Source organism: Scatophagus argus, chromosome 17 (assembly GCF_020382885.2).
Source record: "Scatophagus argus isolate fScaArg1 chromosome 17, fScaArg1.pri, whole genome shotgun sequence".
Classification (NCBI taxonomy): domain Eukaryota; kingdom Metazoa; phylum Chordata; class Actinopteri; family Scatophagidae; genus Scatophagus; species Scatophagus argus.
Genome location: NC_058509.1, coordinates 21,925,757 through 21,947,998, shown reverse-complemented (window position 1 = coordinate 21,947,998; position 22,242 = coordinate 21,925,757). Strand labels below are relative to the sequence as shown.

General features: G+C 42.6%; 1 protein-coding gene across 1 annotated transcript in view; it reads left to right on the top strand.

Moving 5' to 3' along the window:
* The window catches only part of gabbr1b (gamma-aminobutyric acid (GABA) B receptor, 1b), a 167,347-nt gene that overhangs the window by 76,727 nt on the left and 68,378 nt on the right, over positions 1 to 22,242 (top strand). Inside the window, exons 7-10 of the mRNA XM_046416938.1 lie at positions 771 to 1,016; positions 1,184 to 1,247; positions 2,932 to 3,009; positions 18,348 to 18,498. Of these exons, the coding sequence (XP_046272894.1) occupies positions 771 to 1,016; positions 1,184 to 1,247; positions 2,932 to 3,009; positions 18,348 to 18,498 (539 nt within the window). The remainder of the gene's footprint in view (positions 1 to 770; positions 1,017 to 1,183; positions 1,248 to 2,931; positions 3,010 to 18,347; positions 18,499 to 22,242) is intronic.

The following is a 22,242-nucleotide window of genomic DNA, read 5'->3' as shown; positions in this document are numbered from 1 at the left end:
CAAAACCTACTGTGATTACTACTGTTTAGTCATAATCTGATTTAATTCTGTTACGACTCAGTACAGCTACTACCATTATTGTTACTACTATTGTTATCAAAATCACCATAATACCTTCTGTATACTTCATTGTCATTATCATTATCTACATTTCCGATACTTTTGGTATTATTACTGCTGCTATGCATCTCTGCTTGTGTGCTCCTTCTCTCACACCCCACCCCCTTTCCCTCTCTCCCTTGCTCTCTCTCTCTCACTCTCTCTCTCTCTCTCTCTCCCTCTCTCTCAACCCAACCGGTCAAGGCAGATGGCCGCCCATCTTGAGCCGGGGTCTGCTCCAAGGTTTCTGCCTTCTAAAAGGCAGTTTTTCCTTGCCACTGTCGCCTAGTGCTTGCTCAAGGGGGAATGTTGGGCTCTCTGTATTTACAGTTTAATTAAAGAGTTTGGTCTAGAACTGCTAAAATTGGAAAGTGTCATGAGATAACTTTTGTTGTGAATTGGTGCTATATAAATAAAATGAATTGAATTGAACTGAATTATACTGTGTTTCCTGTACTGTAAATGGTTAATTTGTTAATTTAATTTATTACCTCTATATTTTTTTGTAACTGTTTTTGCACACTATTTCTGTTCTTATGAGCTGCCACGACAAGTAAATTTCCCCACTGCGGAACAATAAAGTTCATCTTATCTTATCTTATAATCCAGATGTACCAACTCATCATGCATGCATAACCAAGTATTATCTTGTCATATTCTCTCTTCTGTAGACTTCTCAGGAGTTTCTTGGCCAACTGATGTCTAAACTCGGGGGTAAAAATCCAGAGGAGACAGGTGGTTTCCAGGAGGCTCCACTGGCTTATGACGCTGTGTGGGCTTTAGCCCTGGCTCTCAATAAAACTGTTGGTCCTTTAAAGGTCAAGGGTCACCAACTACAAGATTTCAACTACAACAATCGAGAAATTACTGCTGAGATCTACCGAGCCCTGAATACAAGCTCCTTTGAAGGAATTTCAGTAAGTATAAAAATTAGAGGAGGGTGGAGTTGCATTAAATGAGAGAGAAGGTGAGAAAGTTCTGGATTTGTGAGACAGAAAACACAAACAGAGTAGCTTTAGAGAAAGTCTTTTGTATTAATTTCACAATTTCTTAAGTGTCACAAAATCTTGCTATTTTCCCTCAGGGCCATGTTGTATTTGATGCTCAAGGCTCTCGAATGGCCTGGACTCTTATTGAACAGCTTCAAGGTATGCCACAATACATGTTCTTCCTTTTAAATTATTCTTTTAAATTTCATTTTAATAGTCAACTTATTAGGTGCAATGCACATCAATCTTGCCCTTGCAATTGGAAAACGAGTTCTATATAGTCTATTCACAATGGCTAAGAACTGAAAAGAAAATAGAAAGTTGGGTTTTAAATGTCTGAGATCTGTGGCATTAGCAATCCTGGAATATTATATGGGGTTACCTGATTACATGGTGATAGGAAAAAGTATAATTTTAAGATTTCATGCGAGTTTACTCATCAACAAGATATGAGCAAAAAGACAACTACTTAGAGTTTCCTCAGATTTTTTTTTTTTTTTTTTTTTTTTTTTGAGGTTGGAAAGATCTCTGAAACAGTCAAGATCAGATATATTCTTCTGGATTTTAATCTCGCTGATAGCTAATAAGCCACACCTGGCCTGCAAGGGACAGACACCAATAGTAATGCTCAAATCCACAAATAGCATGTTGACACAATCATTTTGGAGTATGTTTCTTCAGTTTCTCCTAATCTTTTCCTTGGGGAGAAGAAGAAGAAGAGAAGAAGAAGAATCAACTCTATTAGCAGTACATATATTTTTACATACACATACTGAATTTGTCTTCTGCATTTGACCCATTCTTAGTTGAACACACATGCAACACCCATGCAATGAAACACACACAGGAGTAGTGGGCAGCGTCAAGCGCCCGGGGAGCATATTGGGGGGGTTAAGTGCCTTGCTCAAGGGCACATCAGCCTTCAGTAATGAAGGGGGGGGAGCATTTTTTCGCATTAATCACTCCACCACACCCAAATTTTTCCTGCCCGTCCGGTGGGGGAATCGAACCGGTGACCCTCCGATCACAAGCCGCTTCTCCAACCTCTAGGCCACGGCATATGTCTTCTGATACAGGGGTTGTACAGGGCACAAGATCTTTTCTGTGCAGGTGTTCCAACTAACCAGTGTCAGTACTAGTGCATCACAGTTGTACTGGCAGGCTATATTTTGCCAACAGAGCCGATGCCAGCTCTTTATGTAAACCACCACCTTTTGTCACCACTTCATCAGTGGGGCCCCCTGGAAGCTGGTGTTGAAGATAGAACCCCTCTGGAGATTGAGCTGGAGGCTGGTGGCAAATGGGTGGAACTGCCCAGCAGACTGGTGATGACACTAGAGGTTAGGACCACAGATTGGCAGCTGCAGATCAGAACAGACAGGACAGCAGGGCTAGAGGCCAGCAACAGGGCAGCAAGGCTCAAGGCTGGTGATAGGGTAGCCTGTGAAGCCTTGGAAACAGGGAACAGCTGCAGCTTGGGAACTGTTGACAGGTGCATCTCAGAATCCAGCATTCACTGCATATCAGAAATAAGGGGTTGCTGCTGTAACATGAAGGCTGCAGGTTTCTGTTGTAGAACAAGGACTGAAAAGAGGCTAGCAAGCTGGTGGCTCACCAACTCAGGAGCTGGAGCTAATGAGAAGCTAGCAAGTGGTTGTTGACTGAGAGGCAGACTGTAAGGTAGCTGGCTGGGATGCATACCTGGGGCTAGCACGAAAAAACATGGGCAGAGAATTTTGTAAAGGTCTGAATCAATGCTAAAATCCCACCCTGAATAATTATATGGTAAATTAGAGTTAGTGTGATCCTTTGTTTTCTCTCTCTTTTTCTCTCTTTCTCATAGGGGGAAGCTATAAGAAGATTGGTTACTACGACAGCACGAAAGGCAATCTGTCCTGGTATGGAAATGACAAGTGGATCGGTGAGGGACATTAATGTTTCTCAGTCCTTTTATTTTTCCCTTTGTCACTGTCTGTTGCACTCCAACCTTCCATCTCTTGTTTTCTCTGACTCTGCAGCCTCATCCTGTCTTTCCTCTTTACTTGCCTCTTTATTGCCCCGTCCTCTCTTTCTCCCCTTCCAATTCTCTACATACATCTACTACGAGGATGGCTGCAAATGTTCAGCAATAAATCAACCTTTTTTTCTTTTTAAGATGTGGCAACAACAACACACATTAATTTACAGCTCACTGTACATCCATCAGGCAATATAATATCCACCAGGATCTTTCAGTTAATGTGCCCATGAGCAATTAGCCCATGGGTTTTGTCTGGTGTGAATATTTTTCCTGCGAATATGCACCATGCTCCCTCAAAAGTTAGTTCAAGCTATAACATTACAGACCATGTTTTTGTAGGTGCAGTTAACTATCTGTTAACTATCTGTTATCTTTTATCAGAAAAACATGCGGTGTTGTTGGTGTAGGCTAGCTTTTAGCACAGTTCAGCTGGCTCTGTGACCTGACAGCCTCTTAACAGCAAGTGGGATGTGTCGGTAAAACTTTGTTGTGACCTTCGGTGTATTTGGGGTTTGGGGACTTGCCTGTTACAGTCTGTAACAGTCTGCTTATTCCTCTTAATGCTCTTCTCTTGCAATTCTTCGAGTCCACCAGGCCATCCCCAGCACCATTTCAGCTCCTTTTTCCCCAAACCTGTAGATCTTGCTTCAGTCCCAGTAGAGTTTCATGACCTCCAGGTGGTTTTTAACAAGGATCGTGCTTTGTCCCTACCACCTCACAGACTATATGACTGCAGTATTGACCTGCTCCCTGGTGCCCCCTATCCCACCAGCAAGCTCTACAACCTCTCCAGACCTGAAAGAGAGGCTATGGAGTCATATTTCAGATTCTCTGACAGCTGGCCTAATCCATCCATCCTCCTCGCCCATGGGAGCAGGATTCTTTTTTGTTGAAAAGACTCTACGGCCCTGTGTAGACTACAGGGGCTTATACGAATTCACCATCCAAAGCAAGTACCCTCTTCCCCTGATTGACTCAGCTTTTGCTCCCCTCCACCAGCCCACCATCTTCTCCAAGTTGGACCTACGCAATGCTTACCACTTGGTGAGAACTAAGGAGGGGGACAAATGGAAGACTGAGTTCAACACAACTGAGACATTTTGAGTACCTAGTCATGCCTTTTGGATTAAACAACGCACCTGCAGTTTTTTAGCGTCTTATTAATGATGTCCTCCATGATGTGCTCAATAGATTAGTTTTTGTTTATTTAGATGATGGGCTACTGGGTATCAATCAAAAATTTTCGATACCGGTACCAATACCGATACCTTCACTTCGGTTCCTTAACGATGCTTTTTTCAATACCAATTTTATAATATTAATTCTAACAAAAAGAAGATTACATTATATAGTACAGTACAAATCTTTAGTTTTATTTTTCAGCTTTGGTATTTCACCACTCCAAGCGGTTTTCTTACAGAAAAAATAAACAACGAATAATTTCCAGTGCAGTTGCAAAGGTGGAGATTTTGAATCAGGCCGCTCGGTATGGTAGCGGTGTGTTACAAATACAGAAACGCACTACATATAAGAAACAGATGCAAAAGGAAAACACTGCAAATACAGAAACACACTGCATATAAGCAAACAAATGCAGAAAGAAAAGCCGCACATCCAGTCATACAACGGAAGTGCTCCAGGCCTCTAGGGGCAGTGCTGAAAAAGAAAGAGAAAGAGAGAAAAAGAAAAAAGAATATGTAGTATATACGTAGCGCATTTCTGTATTTGCAGCATTTTCCTTTTGCACCTGTTTTCCTATATGCAGCGCGTTTCTGTATATGCCCATTTGTACTTGTCGGCCACTGTACGCTTGGGCTTTGTAACGTCCACAGGCAGATTTGAATGCTGAGAGGAGGAAAGATGCGGTCCGCTGCGGACCATCCGCTCTTCTTGCAGTTAAACACAGAGCAACTTTCTGCTCTGAACTTGATTGCGTGCACGGTCAGGTGCTTCACCAAATTAGCCGTGTTGCCGGCCTTAGCAACGATGACTTTTTCGCATATATTGTATCGCGCACTATTGGTATCAATCTTGCTAAAATGGAGCCACACTCCACCTCGTAGCATTTTTTTTAACCGGTTCAAGGACACACACACCACTACAGTTTCCAACACAGATCCAGGTGAACCGCGTTTATATGCTGCAATTACAGGTAACGTTACAGCCAATCGCCAGCAGCATGATCAGGTCTTGATCACGTGATTAACCTCTGGGTATCGAAACTTGGCACCGAAAGATGGGGCATATTTTGATACTCTCGAAGCATTTCAGTCGGTACCATAGAAGAACCGAAGTTCGGTACCCAGCCCTATTCTTCAGAGACTTTTAGAGAACAAACTCTTTGTGAAAGCTGAAAAGTGTGAGTTTAATGTTTCTTCTGTCAGTTTTCTGGGCTTTGTGGTGGAGGAGGGGCTGATCAGGTCTGACTCTTTCAAGATTAAGGCAGTGGAGGAATGGCCCACTCCCACCAATAGAAAGCAGTTACAAAGGTTTCTAGGGTTTGCCAATTTTTACCGTGGATTTATCCGTAATTACAGTCAAGTTGCTGCACCACTAACCAGTTTAACCTCTCCTAAGTCACCCTTTGCTTGGTCACCTGCAGCTGAAGCCTCTTTTGCCAATCTTAAAAGTATGTTCTCTTCTGCTCCTGTGTTGTGTCATCCCGATCCTTCTGTCCAGTTTGTGGTGGAGGTCGATGCCTCAGACTCTGGTGTGGGGGCAGTCCTGTCCCAACGCTGCAGGATGAAAAAGCTGCACCCCTGTGCATTTTTCTCTCGCCGTGTAACACCTGAGGAGAGTAATTACAATGTGGGGAATCGTGAGTTGTTGGCAGTGGTGCTGGCCCTTCAGGAGTGGAGACATTGGTTGGAGGGCTCTACTCACCCTTTTGTTGAATGGACAGACCATAAGAACTTGTCTTACCTCCGTACTGCCCGCAGGCTCAACTCCCGTCAGGCTTGGTGGGCTTTGTTCCTGGGCCGGTTCAACTTTACACTCACCTACCCGCCAGGCTCCAGGAATGCCAAGCTTGATGCCCCCTCACGCTAGTACTCACCCTCTGTTGAGGAGCCTGCTGAGGGCACCATCTTGCTATTCTTCTGTGTGGTGGGAGCAGCCAGGTGAGAGATTGAGTCCAGGAGGACCAGCCACTGACCATCTGACCATCCTGCCCCTGAGGGTGGTCCATCTAACCGTCTGTTTGTGCCGCCACCTGTCTGATCCCCTGTGCTCCAGTGGGGACATGCCTCCAAGATGGCATGCCACTCTGGTGTTCAGGCACACCTGAGTTCTATCAACCTATTCCCTCCACTTTATAAACCCGGCCTTCACTCCTGCTTGCTGTCAGATTATTCTACGCTCTACCTCTGCATGCTGTTCTCCTGTGTTACCTGAATAGAGATTCTCTTGTGTTATGCTGCTAAAGATTTCTTCCTGCCAGCCAGCTCCCTGCCTTCTCTGCCTGCATTTGTTCTGGACTGGGTTTGTAGAGTGATTAAAAGAACCTTCTTTTCCCACTCACCAGTGTGTACGTCTCTGCTTTGGGGTCCTAGTCCTAGTCCATCCAGTATCTATCAGACTAGCATCTAAGCAAGCACAGAATGTTAGTTTAGCCTTATCTTAACAGGACTTTACTTATAAGACAACTTTATTTATTTATTTGCATAGCCCATTATAAGCAGTTTGTCTCAAAGGGCTTAACATAACATCATAGCAACATCCTCTGCCCTTCGACCCTCACATCGACTAAGGAAAAACTCCCAGAAAAACCTTTAACAGGAAAAAATGGGAGAAGGAAAGCAGGAAAGCAGTTAACAACATGAGAACAACATTACTAAAAAGACAAGTAAAACAAAATCTTAGAAAATATTAAAAATATTAATTTTTCATGTCATTCATCCATTCAGTTTCACTTTTGATACCACCTCAATATGATTTTTTTTTTTTTTTTATGATTTCACAAGACTGAAATTATAATGAAATGCTGTATCATTCATGTATTTTTCATGTTCTGTTGAAAACCACTATCCTATCAATTCAATTCAGTTCAATTTCGGCCTGCAAGGGAGAACCACCCTGCCGATAGTCGGTGCACAGAAGAATGACAGGCAGATGTCAACAGTAGACATTGGGTTGGTCATAGAGAAATGCAGTTCAACATGAAGATCTGGATGGAGAGATACCTGCAGAAAGATACAGAGAGAGAGAGAGAAAGGGAGGGAGAGACACAAAACTACGAGGAGAACTGGACACACAGTTAGTGACATAAAATAATGAATTGTATGTTAATCTGACGAGGGGAGGATGGAAGAGGAAGAAGAGGAAAAGGAGGAGGGGGAACTGCTTGGTGGATCATGTTTGTGTCCCCTGCCAGCATAGGCCTATAGCAGCATAGCTATGATAGAGATTAAAGAGTAACAGTTAGTCAGACCTATTCTACCTGTGGCTGTATATCAAGAAGTGACTTTAACTATGCCTACCAGCCCTACACACTTTGTTTGAGGCTAACTATATGCTTTACTAAACAGAAAGGTTTTAAGTTTGGTCTTAAAAGTGGAGGTGGTGTCTGCCTGTCGAACCCAGATTGGCAACTGACTCCACAGTAAGTGTGCCTGATAGCTGAAGGCTCGTCCTCCCATTCTACTTTTATGAATTCTGGGAACTGCAAGTAAACCTGCACTCTGTGATCTGAGTGTTCTATTGGGAATATATGGGACTATTAGATCCTGCAGTCCATTTAGGGCCTTATATGTAAGTAGGAGAATTTTAAAGTCTATTCTGAATTTTACCGGAAGCCAGTGAAGAGAAGCTAAGATGGGAGATATGATCCCTTTGTCTGATTCCTGTTAAAACTCTAGCTGCTGCATTCTGGATCAGCTGCAGGCTATTAATAGAGTAATTTGGACATCCTGACAATAGTGAGTTGCAGTAGTCCAGCCTGGAATTAACGAAAGCATGGACAAGTTTTTCAGCATCACTCTGAGAGAGGACTCTCCTAATCTTAGCAATATCACGGAGGTGAAAGAAAGCGGTCTTAGACATCTGTTTAATGTGATGGACAGATGACACGTCGCGATCGAAGATAACGCAGAGGTTCCTCGCAGTCGTACTGGAGGCCAAAGTAGTGCCATCCAGAGAAAGAATATTATCAGCTACTCTAGTTTTAAGATGTTTGGGGCCTAGAACAATGGTCTCAGTTTTGTCTGAGTTTAATAATGAAAAATTGGAGCTCATCCAGTCCTTTATGTCCTTAAGACATGCCTGGAGTCTGGCTAACGGCTCTGTTTCTTCAGACTTTAAGGATAGGTACAGCTGAGTGTCATCAGCATAACAATGAAAGTTTATGCCATGTTTCTGAATAATATTTCCTAGAGGGAGCATGTATAAGGGGAACAGGATCGGCTCAAGCACTGAACCTTGTGGAACACCGAGGCTAACCCTTATATATGAAGAGGAAACATCATTAACGTGAACAAAGTGAAATCTATCTGTTAAATATGATTTGAACCAGCGAAGCGCAGTCCCTGTGATCCTACCAGTACAACAACAACAAAACGTTGTTTTCTGGACACTACCGTGACAGCCAGCGACGGAGCAATGACATGCGGCTAAACATGTCATCACTAGTCAGATTCGGGAGGGGACCAAAGAAATCTACGGAGTCCGACATAGTTTTTGCCAAATTACACACCAACTCCATATTAACTTTGGTGACCTTCCACCGGCGTAGCCGGGTGTCGTTAGCGCTGACGTGAATTATAATCTTACTATATCTACTCTTATCTCTTGCTAGCAGCTTTAAATTATCCTTGATGTCGCCCGCTCTGGCCCCCGGGATGCATTTGACTATGGTCGCTGGTGTCAGCTTCATGTATCGCAAAACAGAATCGCCAATAACCAGGGTCGGTTTCTTAGCGGGTGTGTCGCTGAGTGGGGAAAAGCGGTTAGACACATGAAGCGGTTGGTGGTGAACCACGGGCCTTTGTTTTGGACTACGCTTCTTTCGAACGGCCACCCAACCTCCCTGACTTCCCGGCTGCTCAGGGGCTGCTGGGGGACGGCTGACATCAACTAAAGTACCAATAGTCGGCTGGGCTGCACAGGCTAACTGCTGCTGGCTAGCTGTCGGGACTGATGGGCTATGATCTACAGTACAAAGCCGGGCCTCTACCAAATACTGTGATATTAGTGACATGGCAACGAGTGGCACGCCATCTTAGCCGGGACGAAAATCCCTACGTTTTGATGTATAATTTGTGCGTGTGCGATACACACTGCGCCCACAGACGACAGTTGTTCAGCTTTTTTCAGCTGTTTTTCAGAAGCTGAAATTTAGAGTGCGTGACATCATCACGGCTTGGCGGGAAAATTTTTTCGTCGCTCCAAAATCGTCATAAAACTTAAACTGCTCCAGCTGGAAAACCCAAAAAAATTGAAACAAATGTATTGGAGAAAATTTAGCCCCAACCCTCCTTACCCAAAACTTCGAATGACGTCTCTCGGTGAAACTATGGCAGAGCTAGAGGGCGACAAAGAGAGCAATGTTTTGCGATTTTTAGGTTTTTAATAATAAGAAGATAAGAAATATAAGCAATAGTAATAGTGGAACAGTGCACTAGAATGGAGCTTAATGCAAAGCCTTCCAGTGACATCTGGAGGGGCGTGACTGGGAGGAATGGCTTTTCCGATCTGAACCTGAGTGGTGTTTTGTTGTTGGACTTCTGTGCTAGTCACAGTTTGTCCATAACAAACACCATGTTCATGCATAAGAGTGTCCATCAGTGCACATGGCACCAGGACACCCTGGGCCAGAGGTCAATGATCGACTTCATGGTTGTATGGTCATATATTTCGGACACTCAGGTGAAGAGAGGGGCTGAGCTGTCCACTGATTACCACCTGGTGGTGAGTTGGATCCGCTGGAGGAAGAGGAAGCCGGACAGACTTGGCAGACCCAAATGCATTGTGAGGGTCTGCTGGGAACGTCTGGCAGAACCCTCACGACTCACACCTCCGGGAGAACTTTGACCAGATCCCAAGGGAGGTTTGGGAAATTGAGTCCGAGTATTCAATTCAATTCAGTTTATTTATATAGCACCAATTCACAACAAAAGTTATCTCATGACGCTTTCCAATTTGAGCAGGTCTAGACCAAACTCTTTAATTAAACTGTAAATAGAGAGAGCCCAACATTCTCCCTTGAGCAAGCACTTGGCAACAGTGGCGAGGAAAAACTGCCTTTTAGAAGGCAGAAACCTCGGAGCAGACCGGCTCAAGAAGGGCGGCCATCTGCCTTGACCAGTTGGGTTGAGAGAGTCAGTCCATAAGGCCTTCCTATATAATCTAAGACTGTCTTGCCAGTGTTGTGCACTAATATGGGCAATTTGGTTATTGGCAAAAGAGTCAGTGATTATGGGGAATAATCATTAAAGCAAAAATCAGTGTAAACTTTATACACATAAATATCGGGGCACCACCCTGTCACCAGGGACCAATAGCCAAATTAATTAATAGGAAAACAGTCTCTTAAAATTATGAAGGATGTTTCCGAGCACTGACTGTCATGAATTCAGCTGTTATTACAAGTACATACACAATAACCACAGACAACGACAGGTTAAACTATAACAGGATTTATTAACCAGCAACAACCGTCCATAGATAAGTATCACTTCGTAATAAACACTATTATAATCCAAGTTTTATCAACACATATTAACTATTAACTAGGGATAACACAGGTACAGCAGCAAGAGTATATCTATACATAGGTGTGCATATATACAGGAGAGTGTGTGTGTGTGTGTGTGTGTGTGTGTGTGTGTGTGTGTGTGTGTGTGTGTGTGTGAGAGAGAGAGAGAGAGAGAGAGAGATGACAACAAACAAGGTGGAGGCTAACAAGCTAGTGGCTGACTACAATTAAGATGGCAGATGGCCACATGAGTGGAGAAACTACAACCAAAATGGCGAGTGGGGAAACTACAACCAAAAGGGTGGAGGACTACATGAGGGGGAATCAGCACACAAAGCAAAACCCAAAATGACTACAGAAGAATACGCTGGCCGTATTATTCGGAGCCAAGTTGGTGATAACCCACGTAATGTTGCTTATATGGTCACAGAAGAGAACAATGGGCGGAAGCCTTTGAGCGCCACGTACCCCTTGGTTACGGTTCGTGATCGCGTGCTCGGACTTTCGCCTCACCGTTCAGAAAGAAGAGTGTGAGGAAAGATAGAAATGAAAATACAAGAAACACAACCCAACTAAAGAATCCACTCCAGTTCTTTGGAGTCTCGCGTGTTACCACACAATAGCGGAGTCAGTAAACCGGAGCTTATCTGCTCAGCTATTGGTCCTTTAACCGGTGATGCGCGGTCTCGCTGAAACGGCGGAAATGACCGATTGGAAACAAAATAAATAAATGCAGCACTTATAAGTTACAGGAAATCATGTGTAAACAACCCTATTTTACACTGTCTCTGCCCAGACATAAGCCTCTTACTTTGCGTTGCTCCGATCTTTCGGAGTTTGAAATAATAATCTGCTTAATGTTCGCAGCGCTGTCCTCAGCGGGATGCTGGCGGTCCGTTATGTCAGATGATGCGGAGTATTGATCTCTGGGTGGCAGCGGAGAAAATCACCGGTGAAAAAGTTAACAAACTTTGTTTCGTCCTTAACAAAGTTGGCGCGCGGCTCGTTAACGTGCGATCAGCTTCCGATCCACGTCGGAAGAAGAAAAAAAAAAAGGGAAAGTTACAGAAAAACACAGCAGTCTGTTTCTCGGCCTGCGAGTTGCAGAACTGTGACCCGGGATCTAAGATGATGATAATCAAACGTCTGATTGTTGCTCCCTTTTGGCGGTTTGGACACCTGGAGAGCCTGGAGCAGCTTTCACTGTCACAGCACGCACGGGAAAAAGCAGGTGCTGATGGTCGCAGTGACTTTTTATTACCTGAGTGACGTCACCTCGGCCCCTCGTGGAGATGGCTGGCACGCAGCCAATGTCCGTGCCGGTTCCGAGTTTGAACCCAGGAATTTATGATTAGGTGCACGTCATGAGTGGGGTCTCTAACAGTTAGTCACTCTAGCTCAGGCTTTATGGGTTACATGTAGGCCGCTCTATTGTTCTCCAGAGCGCATGGCCAGAGATCCCAACACCAGATTGAGCGAGATTCAATAAGTTTGGAGGAACGCCATTTCCTCTCAAGTTTTTGCACATTTTGCTTTAATTTGCAAACCTCTGTATTATACCAGGGTGCAAGTTTCTTTTGCTTTATGAGTTTCTGTTTTAGTGGAGCAACAGAGTCTAAAATCGTCCTTAGTAAACTTGCAGCACTGTCCACGAAATGGTCGATTTGAGAGGGATTATTGTATTGTTCACTAGTATGGGGACATGATACTGAAGTTAATGACAATAGAACTGTTTCATTAAATTTAGCCACAGCACTATCAGACAGGTACCTAGTGTAGGAGTTTTTCTTGGTGGTATGACGTCAAATAGTATAAACTCAAAAGTTATTAAACAATGGTCAGACAGAAGAGGATTTTGTTCAAAAACAGTTAAATGTTCTATCAATGTATCCATCAATACAATGTCAGAACAAGGTCAAGAGTGTGATTGAAGCAATTAGTGGGTTTCATGTACACACTGACAGAAGCCGATTGAATCTAAGAGAGAGATAAATGCTGCGCGAAGGCTATCATTACTATCATCCACGTGGATGTTGAAGTCACCCATAATAATAACTTCATTAGTTTTAAGGACCAGACTCGATAGGAACTCTGGAAATTCCAGTAAAAATTCAGAGTATGGGCCAGGAGCGCAGTACACTACAACAATAAAAATTGGTTGTATTGTTTTCCAGGTAGGGTGTGAGAGAGTAAGAATAAGGCTTTCGAATGAATGGTAGTTGACTTTAGACTTTGGACTAAATGATAGGTTTGGGTCAAGTGCCAAGTGCCAAGTGCCAAGTGCCAAGTGTGCGGCAGGCCAAGCGGTTGTGGAAGCAAAAACTCGGGTCTGGGAGGAGTTTGGGGAGGCCATGGAGGAGGACTATTGGTCGACCTCGAGGAAATTCTGGCAAACCATCCAATGCTTCAGGAGGGGGAAGCAGCTCCCTGCTAATGCAGTAAAAGTGGGGAGCTGCTGAAGGAATGGAAGGAATACTTCGAGCATCTCCTCAATCCTGCTGACGCGTCTTCCGTCATGGAAGCACAGGCTGGGGACCCTGAGGCGGATCCACTCATTACCCAAGCCGAAGTCACTGAGGTAGTTGGAAAGCTCCTCAATGGCAGAGCAGCGGGAGTGGATGACATTCGTCCTGGGTACCTTAAGGCTCTGGATGTGGGGCTGTCTAGGTTGACACGACTCTGCAGCATTGTGTGGCAGTCAGGGACAGTGCCCTTGGACTGGCAGACCGAGGTGGTGGCCCCTCTTTTTAAGAAGGGGGACCGGAGGGTGTGCTCCAATCACACTCACCGACCGATAGTCAAACCTCAGATCCAAGAGGAACAATGGTTTTCGTCCTGGTCGTGGAACACTGGACCAGCTGTATACCCTCCACAGGGTGCTTGAGGCTTCATGGGAGTTTTGTGGACTTGGAGAAGTCATTCGACCATGTTTCCAGTGGCCGGAGGGTCTCTGCTTTTTTAGCATGGAACGAGCGCGAAATCAAAGTAAAGTATAGCTGTGACCAAGTAGTCAAATGTAACGGTATCTTTTCGTGACAAGAGACATTCAAACTGATATTGGAGTACCGTATTTTCCCGACTACAGAGCGCACCTGAGTATAAGCCCAACTTTAAACCAAATTTAAAAAGAAAAAAATATTTGTACATATAGGCTGCACTTGACTATAAGCCGCAGATGTCCACATTGTAACATGACATACGTTTTCAAGTTCGGGCCATCTTACCTCTGAAAGCTGTTGTCGTCGTTTTGCATTGCGTCAGTTCTTCACGCTGCCGTCTCCAACGTCTCATCATTGATTCATTTACGCCAAGCTTACGTGCAGCAGCTCTATTTTCTTCTTGGACAGACAGTTTGATTGCTTTTAACTTAAAAGCTGCATCATATGCATTTCATCGAGCGTTTTACATGATGAGGGTGTGTGTATGACGCGCAGAATGACTATTAAAAGTTACGCTTAAAACTAGTGTTTTCCTCTTCGCATCACCAGGCAGTTAGCCCGTAAAAATCTATAGATTAGCCGCATCGTTGTTTAGGCAGCAGAGTTCAAGGCGTGGGAAAAAAGTAGCGGCTTATAGTCCGGAAAATACGGTACAACTGCGTGTATTACTCCACATCAATCAGCGTTTGTGTTGGTTGGGCTTTGCTGCGTTGTCATGAATACAGATTGAATGCGAAGGAGCTATTTTTGTTGGCGGAGAAAAAATAAATAGTTAATAATCGATTTTGTCACCTTTCTTCAACATTTTCTTACTCAACATCACCATTTTAACTCATGTTAAACTGTTGTATACAAGAAAAATACCTCTCACAGACAGAAACTAGCTCTTTTTTCTTATCACACACACTATGCATTTAAAGTTGAGAATTAATTGTCAGCTTACCCGAGCAACAGTAATTATATGTAAACAATCGCTTCACAATAGCATGGAACGAGCGCAAAATTAAAATAAATTATAGCTGCGACCAAATAGTCACATGTAAAACTTACCACCGCTTCACAACAGGATAAAATGAGCAAAACTTAACGGTCACCTCACTGTAGCTAACGATATCTTTCCGCACCAAGAGACATTCAAACTGATATTGGAGTACGACTGCGTGTATTACTCCCAATCAATCAGCGTTTGTGTTGGTTGGGCTTTGCTGCGTTGTCATGACTACAGGTTGAATGCGGAGGAACTATTTTTGTTGGCAGAGAAAAAATAAAATACTTAATAATCGATTTTGTCACCTTTCTTCAACATTTTCTTACTCACCATCACCATTTTAACTCATGTTAAACTAAAAAAATATCTCTCACAGAGAGAAACTAGCTGTTTTTTATCACACACATCATGCATTTAAAGTTGAGAATTGTCAGTTTACCTGAGCAACAGATGCTTTCACAGCTCCATGATACAGATGCTTTTGAGAGATGTTAAGATGAACAGAGAAAAACTCTACTGTCCAATGAGTGGACAAAGAATGAGCTCATCTAGTTTGAAGTTCAAATACAGCCGTTTGTTTTGCGGGAATGTAAAATTCAAAAATAAGAAGGATTAATGACACTTAAAATTAACTTAGGGCAGTATTCAGAAGTGAATGACACAATGCTATATTGGAAAAAAACAAACTTTAAGTTATAGAATTTACGACTGATAAACAATTTTGACTCAAAAATTAGGCTATTGTTTGTTGTTGTTTTTCAAATTTGTAATATGTAGCCTAATGCATTTTTTTTTAATTTCTATTAATAAATAGCTCTGGTACATAGGTTCTCTGGCAAAAAATGTTATTCAAACACTGCTATGATGTCATTTTAACTGTATCACAATGTTTTTTGCTTTACAGTTTATATGTGATTAAACTACAGTAATTTGTGAATTCTCCAAAAAAATATGATCTTTTTAATATATTCTTACTGTCAAATCAACAGTTGTGTTTGGTTCAGAGTTTTACAACATCTTTATGTAAATTATACACTGCTTCATTGTTTTTGTATTTACAGTTTTGCCTTCCTCTGTTTTTCACTATCTACTTTGCTGCTGTAACAATGTGAATTTCCCCATTGTGGGACAATAAAGGTAATCTTATCTTATCCTGGGTGACATGAACAATAACTGGTTAACCAGTGTTTCTGATTCATCTAATTTTGAAACACTAAGTCAAAAATAAATACAGTCTGTTGTTCTGTTCAGAAATTGCTGTAATGTTACATGAAAAGGACGCTGCCAGGTGCAAAGCATGTATAACTATATCACCTGTTTATTTGCATAATTAGATCTCTCACTGTTAACCATGAGTGATATTCGCAGTGGATTAGATTTGTCACTCTTTTTATTGAGTTATTGAATGCTTTCCTTACTGTTGATCATCAAATTCAAGTGTCTACTGGATTTGATAAAAAGTTATGTAATTGGTTTGCCTATTATTTTAGTAGTTGAACACAAGCTGATGTAGCTAATAGCTATCAGTTGTGAAGTGTAAATTGTAAGTGTTACCAGTAAGTATGTTTTCCAAAATTTTTGTTCACTATTTTCAAAAATGTTTCTGTTTTGTTTTCTGTACTGTGCAGCAAATTTGAATTTATCTTAAACAATTGTTAAACTCAGATAAAACAAAATGCATGCTGTTTTCTAGAGTACCAGTTCCACTGAACTGTATATTGCTAGACTAAATGGGTCCATGATTGAAGGAGTATCCTTTTATGAATACCTTGGTTCCTTTTATGAATACCTGGGTTTCTGACTAGATGACAAGCTGTGACAAGCTGTGAACTAATCCATAAAAGCAAAACTTTTTTGTAGGAATAGCACATGTATTAGTCAGAACTGTAGAAAACAAATTTTCCAACCCTTTAACCATTACAGTATGATCTATGGTGACATAAATTATGAACATTCTCCTTGGGAATGATGTTAAAACATTATGCACCTTAGCTTTTAAATCTACTGAATGCTTTAAATAGCCATAAAGGTGTGAATGTCCCAGTCTTTGCAGATATTCTATCAGTTTTTTCATTTAAGTTCAGTTATCCTGGTCACATGTGCAGAATAAACAGTTTATTCAGCCCAGGTCTTTGAACAGCTTCTTTCATTGAAGCAATGCCGGTGTTACAACGAATTTCGTTACTTATCTTTTAATACTGAAATTACTTTTTTCTTATTTAAGAGAGAGTAAATTATTATAACAGAAAAAAATCCCACCCCTTCCTTGAGAACTCCCACAAAAGCCCTCCTATTTGACTACTAAACACAGTACAGTAAGTAAACATTTATAATACAAAAAACATACTCTTTTGAATGCCAAGCGCACTTACACCATCATAGAAGAAAAGCAAAATAGCAACTGCAAATGTTATTCTGTCCGAAAAGGCTACCTGTTCTGACGGTTATTACTCACTACAGGGAATGTGTGCTTAGTTCTATCTGTGTAAGCCACTGGATGTCTGCTGCTGCCACAGTGCTTTTCTAATAACTGCTCATCTGGAAAAGGTATAGATAATGTGTTTAATTTCGATGGATAACAATACGAAAAATATGTCCGTGTCTAACCAGTAAGGGATCGTAGCTTGGAATAAGACAAAATTCAAGTTGGAATGCCCTCAGAGTGTTTATGTGTCAAGACGTGCAATTACATTTGTAAGCTTAATTGTTAATTCAGTTCAATTCAATTAACAGACATTTAATCTTAAAAAGAAGAAAAATGAAGAGTCCAAGCACAATGCTGAAATTGCACTTATGTTTACCCCTGTCATAGCACTCGTCTTCAGGTCAGGGGGTTGACGTTCAATGCTATGGATGTATGTATGCTCGTTCTTCCTCAGTGGTGAATAATGTCTGGATAACAACATTAAAATGAACCATGTAGCTTATATAGGTGTATAGTATTAAATAATATTTGCTAGAATTAAAAGTGTCCTCTGTTTAATGTGATGTTATTTTCTGTCTTTGCTTAACTGTTTGTGCAGCCGGAAATGTAATAACAACTGAACAGTTACATTGTTACTATTACGTACCATTACTATTTGGCTATCATTACTATTCGGTTAGTTATCGGTCAAATATCAAAAGTGTCCGTTTGAACCTGAACCTGAATCTGTTCTAAACTTCAGCAAAGCTATCAGAATATTTCTATGTTATCCTAGTATAACAGTCTAACAGACTTCACTGTGTTTTATGTGCTTTGTCGACCTGACTGGTCTTTATATTTAGCATGTAGTCTTCTTTTAAATGCTTTGGGCTCGGTTAAATCTGAGAGTTAGTTCAGGCAGATACCTCCAATTCGTGGCTACTGGCATAATTTTTTGTTCTCAGTCCTCAGCTGTGTCTGTAACTGTTACTGCTGGTCATGATTATTAATTGAGCCTTTGTAATGAAGTGAGGGCTCAAGCATAGCTGGAAACTACTATACTGACAATTAGACCAGCAGAGCATACACAAGGGGATGCATTTAGCTTTTCTGTTCTACTAATTCACAAGATTTCCTTGCTCTCTCTCATTTATTACTTCTATCGCCTTCAGTCATCATTCGTTCATCGTTCTCATCGTCTCTTTTGTGTTTTCCAAGGTCCAGGACCCCCTGCTGACCAGACAGTGGTCATTGAGGAGTTTCGATACCTGTCCCAGAAGCTCTTTGTTTCTGTGTCTATCTTTGCTGGCTTGGGAATCCTTCTGGGAATCGTTTGCCTCACCTTTAACATCTACAACAGCAATGTGAGGTACAACAGCTCATTTTTACATGCAGACTCCAGTTTTTTCTACTTTCTAAAGCCCTATACATACATGCCACTTAAAAGTCTTTAGAATTTTCTATATTTCTGCATAAAAATGAATCAAAACATCAGCGGATTTTCACACTAAACCTGAAAGTAGACAAAGAGAACCCAATCAAACAAATTAGACAAAAGTATTATACTATATACGTTTTGCCACATGACCCAGTTTCTCCTGAGATTCAGCTCACGGACAGATGTCCTGATATTTTCCTCTAGAATTCACTGGTATAAGTCAGATTTTTTTTCCCAAGATGGCGCTGTCCCAGATGGCAGCCTGCAGCTGCAGCTCTTGTTGTGTTTTTTAATCTTTATACTGTATATTTGTTGGTTTATTCCTGCTTGGTTGTTTTCTCTGATTATCCACAACCAGTCATTAAAGTTGTGGCAATGCCTGGATTAAGTTTTGTTATTCTTCTCCGCGTTTTTCTGTTTCTTTTACTGCTCTTTGTAACAGAGAACGTTGCCAATAGCGGTGGGGGCATTGTTTACACGTGCAAACAGCTGATTGGGCTGTGTAAGCCCATACTGCTGCCCGGAGACAGACCTGTGGTCTCGCAGGAATTACGGAGGAGACGCCGGGGTTTGACTCTGGACCTGCAAGGCATAAACCAGTGGTCCCAGTGATCACAATGGGGAACATGAGGTCTTTAGAGAATAAGACGGACGAACTGGCTGCGCTAGTGAAGAACCAGAGGGAATACCGTGAGTGTAGCATATTTTGCTTCAGTGAAACATGGCTGCACTCACACATCCCAGACAACAGTGTTGAGTTCCCAGGTTAAAGTTTGATATGGGGTGACAGAGACTGTTCCAAGAGTCGGAAGAAGAGGGTGGCGGGCTTGCACTTTATGTGAGTTAGAGGTGGTGCAATCTCGGACATGTTAGTGTGAAGGAACGGATCTGCACCCTGGACATTGAACCGCTAGCAGTGGGAATGCCCCCGTATTATTTTCTGAGAGAGTTCAGAGTCCACCATTGCGATAACAATGGTGGACTTACATCCTACATACTTTACATCCTCCCATCAGCTGATGCAGCGGTGGCCTGTGAAGTGGTCAGCTCCACCACGGCCAAACCACAGACTGAACACCCGGATGCATTCATGGTTATTACAGGAGATTTTAATCATGCTTCTCTGGACAAAACTCTTTTCACCAGTATCACTAGCTTTCACCAGTATGTCGACTGCCCCACCAGAGATAATCACTGGATCTCCTATATGCCATGGATGCACATGGACGCCACAGCCCTCCCCCCCTTGGCAGGTCAGACCACAGCTTGGTCATGATGAAGTCCAGACACTGTGGAAGACGTCCTGTCTGATTCCAGTCCCCAAGAGGTCGAGGCCATCTGACCCGGCAGACTACAGACCAGTCGCTCTCACATCTCATGTGATGAAGGTCCTGGAGAGACTTAGACTTCTTAGCCCAGCTGGGGCCACAGGTGAGGACGTTTCTTGACCCCTTACAATTTGCCTACCAGCCCCATTTAGGAGTCGGCGATGCTGTCATCTACCTGCTGCAACGAGTCCATTTGCATTTGGATGGTGGGGGAGGCACTGTGAGGTTCACATTCTTTGATTTCTCCAGTGCTTTCAACACCATTCAACCTCTGCTACTGGGTGAGAAGCTGCGGGTGATGGGTGTTGATGACACGAGGATCTCCTGAATTACTGACTACTTGACAGACAGACCACAGTTTGTCCAGCTGGGCAACGTCCTGTCTGATGTGGTGGTCAGTGATGTAGGAGCTCCACAGGGAACTGTGCTTTCTCCCTTCCTCTTCACCTTATACATCACTGACTTTTAGTACAACTCTGAGTCATGTCACCTGCAGAAGTTTTCTGATGACTCAGCTGTTGTCGGGTGTATTAGAGAGGGAGAGGAGGGAGAGTACAGGACACTGGTGGACAACTTTGTAGAGTAGTCCGAGCAGAATCAGCTGGGACTGAATGTCAACAAGACCAAAGAGATGGTGATCGATTTCAGGAGGAAGAGGATGCCTTCACAGGCACTACGGATCAGGGGGGAGGTGATGGAGGAAGTGGAGGACTGCAGATACCTGGGAGCGGTGATCGGCAATACACTGGACTGGACATCTAACACCGAGGCTGTGTACAAGAAGGGGATGAGCAGACTCTATTTCCTGAGGAAGCTGAGATCCTTCAACATGTGCAGCAAGATGTTGGAGATTTGATTTTCTATCAGTCTGTTGTTGCCAGCGCCATTTTCTTTGTTGTGTGTTGGGACAGCAGCATCAGAGCCAGCAACATTGACAGACTTGATAAAATCATCAAGAAGGATGCCTCTGTACTCTGTCTCAGGCTGGAGTCTTTTGAGACCGCGGTGGAGAGGAGGATGCTGAACAAACTGTTATCCATCATGGACAATGAACAGTACCCTCTCCACCACACAGTAGACAGACAGCGGACCCCCTTCTCCCACAGGCTGCTACAGCTCCGCTGCCGAAGGGACAGATACAGGAAATCTTTCCTGCTACATGCCATCACACTGTACAATAACAGCTAAAGTCTGGTCATAACATACAGTCACTACGCACTTGATGTTTTACTCACTCAGTTCATTACACCTTACATTCTACTGGCACCTTACATTCTACTTCTACTTTATTTTGCATGATATTACACTGTTTATTGTTGTATATACACTTTTTTATATTGCTTTGTATATATATTTTTTATTGCCACTTTTTATTTTGACAAACTTTTACACAGAAGTACAATAGGATAAAGTGCGGAGTTTGCATGTTTGCACTGTGCCTGCGTGGGTTTTCTCTGCATACTCCATTTTCCTTCCTCAGCCCCAGAAACATGCTCATGAATTGGCAACTTTTCATTGCCCCCAGGTGTACATGTGTGATTGTCTGTCTTTGTGTGTTGGCCCTGCAATTGACCAGTCCAGGGTATACCCCTCTTGTCCGTTGTCAGCTGGGATATGCCCCAGCTCGTCATGACCCTGTCAGGTAAGTGATATAGAAAATGGATCAATGATTAAAACAAGAGGTATTCAGTTGATTACAGTCTACAAACATGCTACTAGATCCCACTGATCTATTATTGCAGCTGTGGCTCAGGAGGTAGAGCGGTTATCCACCAGTTGGAAGGTAGGTGGTTCAATCCCTGGCCCCTGTGGTCTACATGTTGAAGTGTCCTTGGGCAAGACAGTGGACCCCAAATTGCTTCTGATGGTTGTTCCGTTGATATGTGAGTGTTTGTATCAATGGTTATTGCTCCTGATGAGCAGGTGGCACTTTGCTTGGTATCCACTGTCATCAGTGTGAATGGGTGAAAGCTGCCTTGTGTTGTAAAGCACTTTGATGGACAGTCAGATGAGAAGAGTGTTATATAAGTTCATTCCATTTACCATTTATTGCATGGTGGACCAAAACATCAAAACTAGTTTGTATATATCTTATATCAGGGGTGTCCAAACTTTTTGCAAAGAGGGCCAGATTTGATGTAAAGATGCACAGGGCCAATAGTTCTTTACTTCTGACATTTTTTTAAACCACGAGTTACATACAAATACACACTGTCATAAAACAATTTTCATTGTCACAATTATCTTTATTTTTCAAATGGCAATGTAACCAAATATAAGTAACTGAACAACCTGAACAACTGTAAAAACACAATTTTCCCTTTCATTCATATCTGGAGAGTCAGGT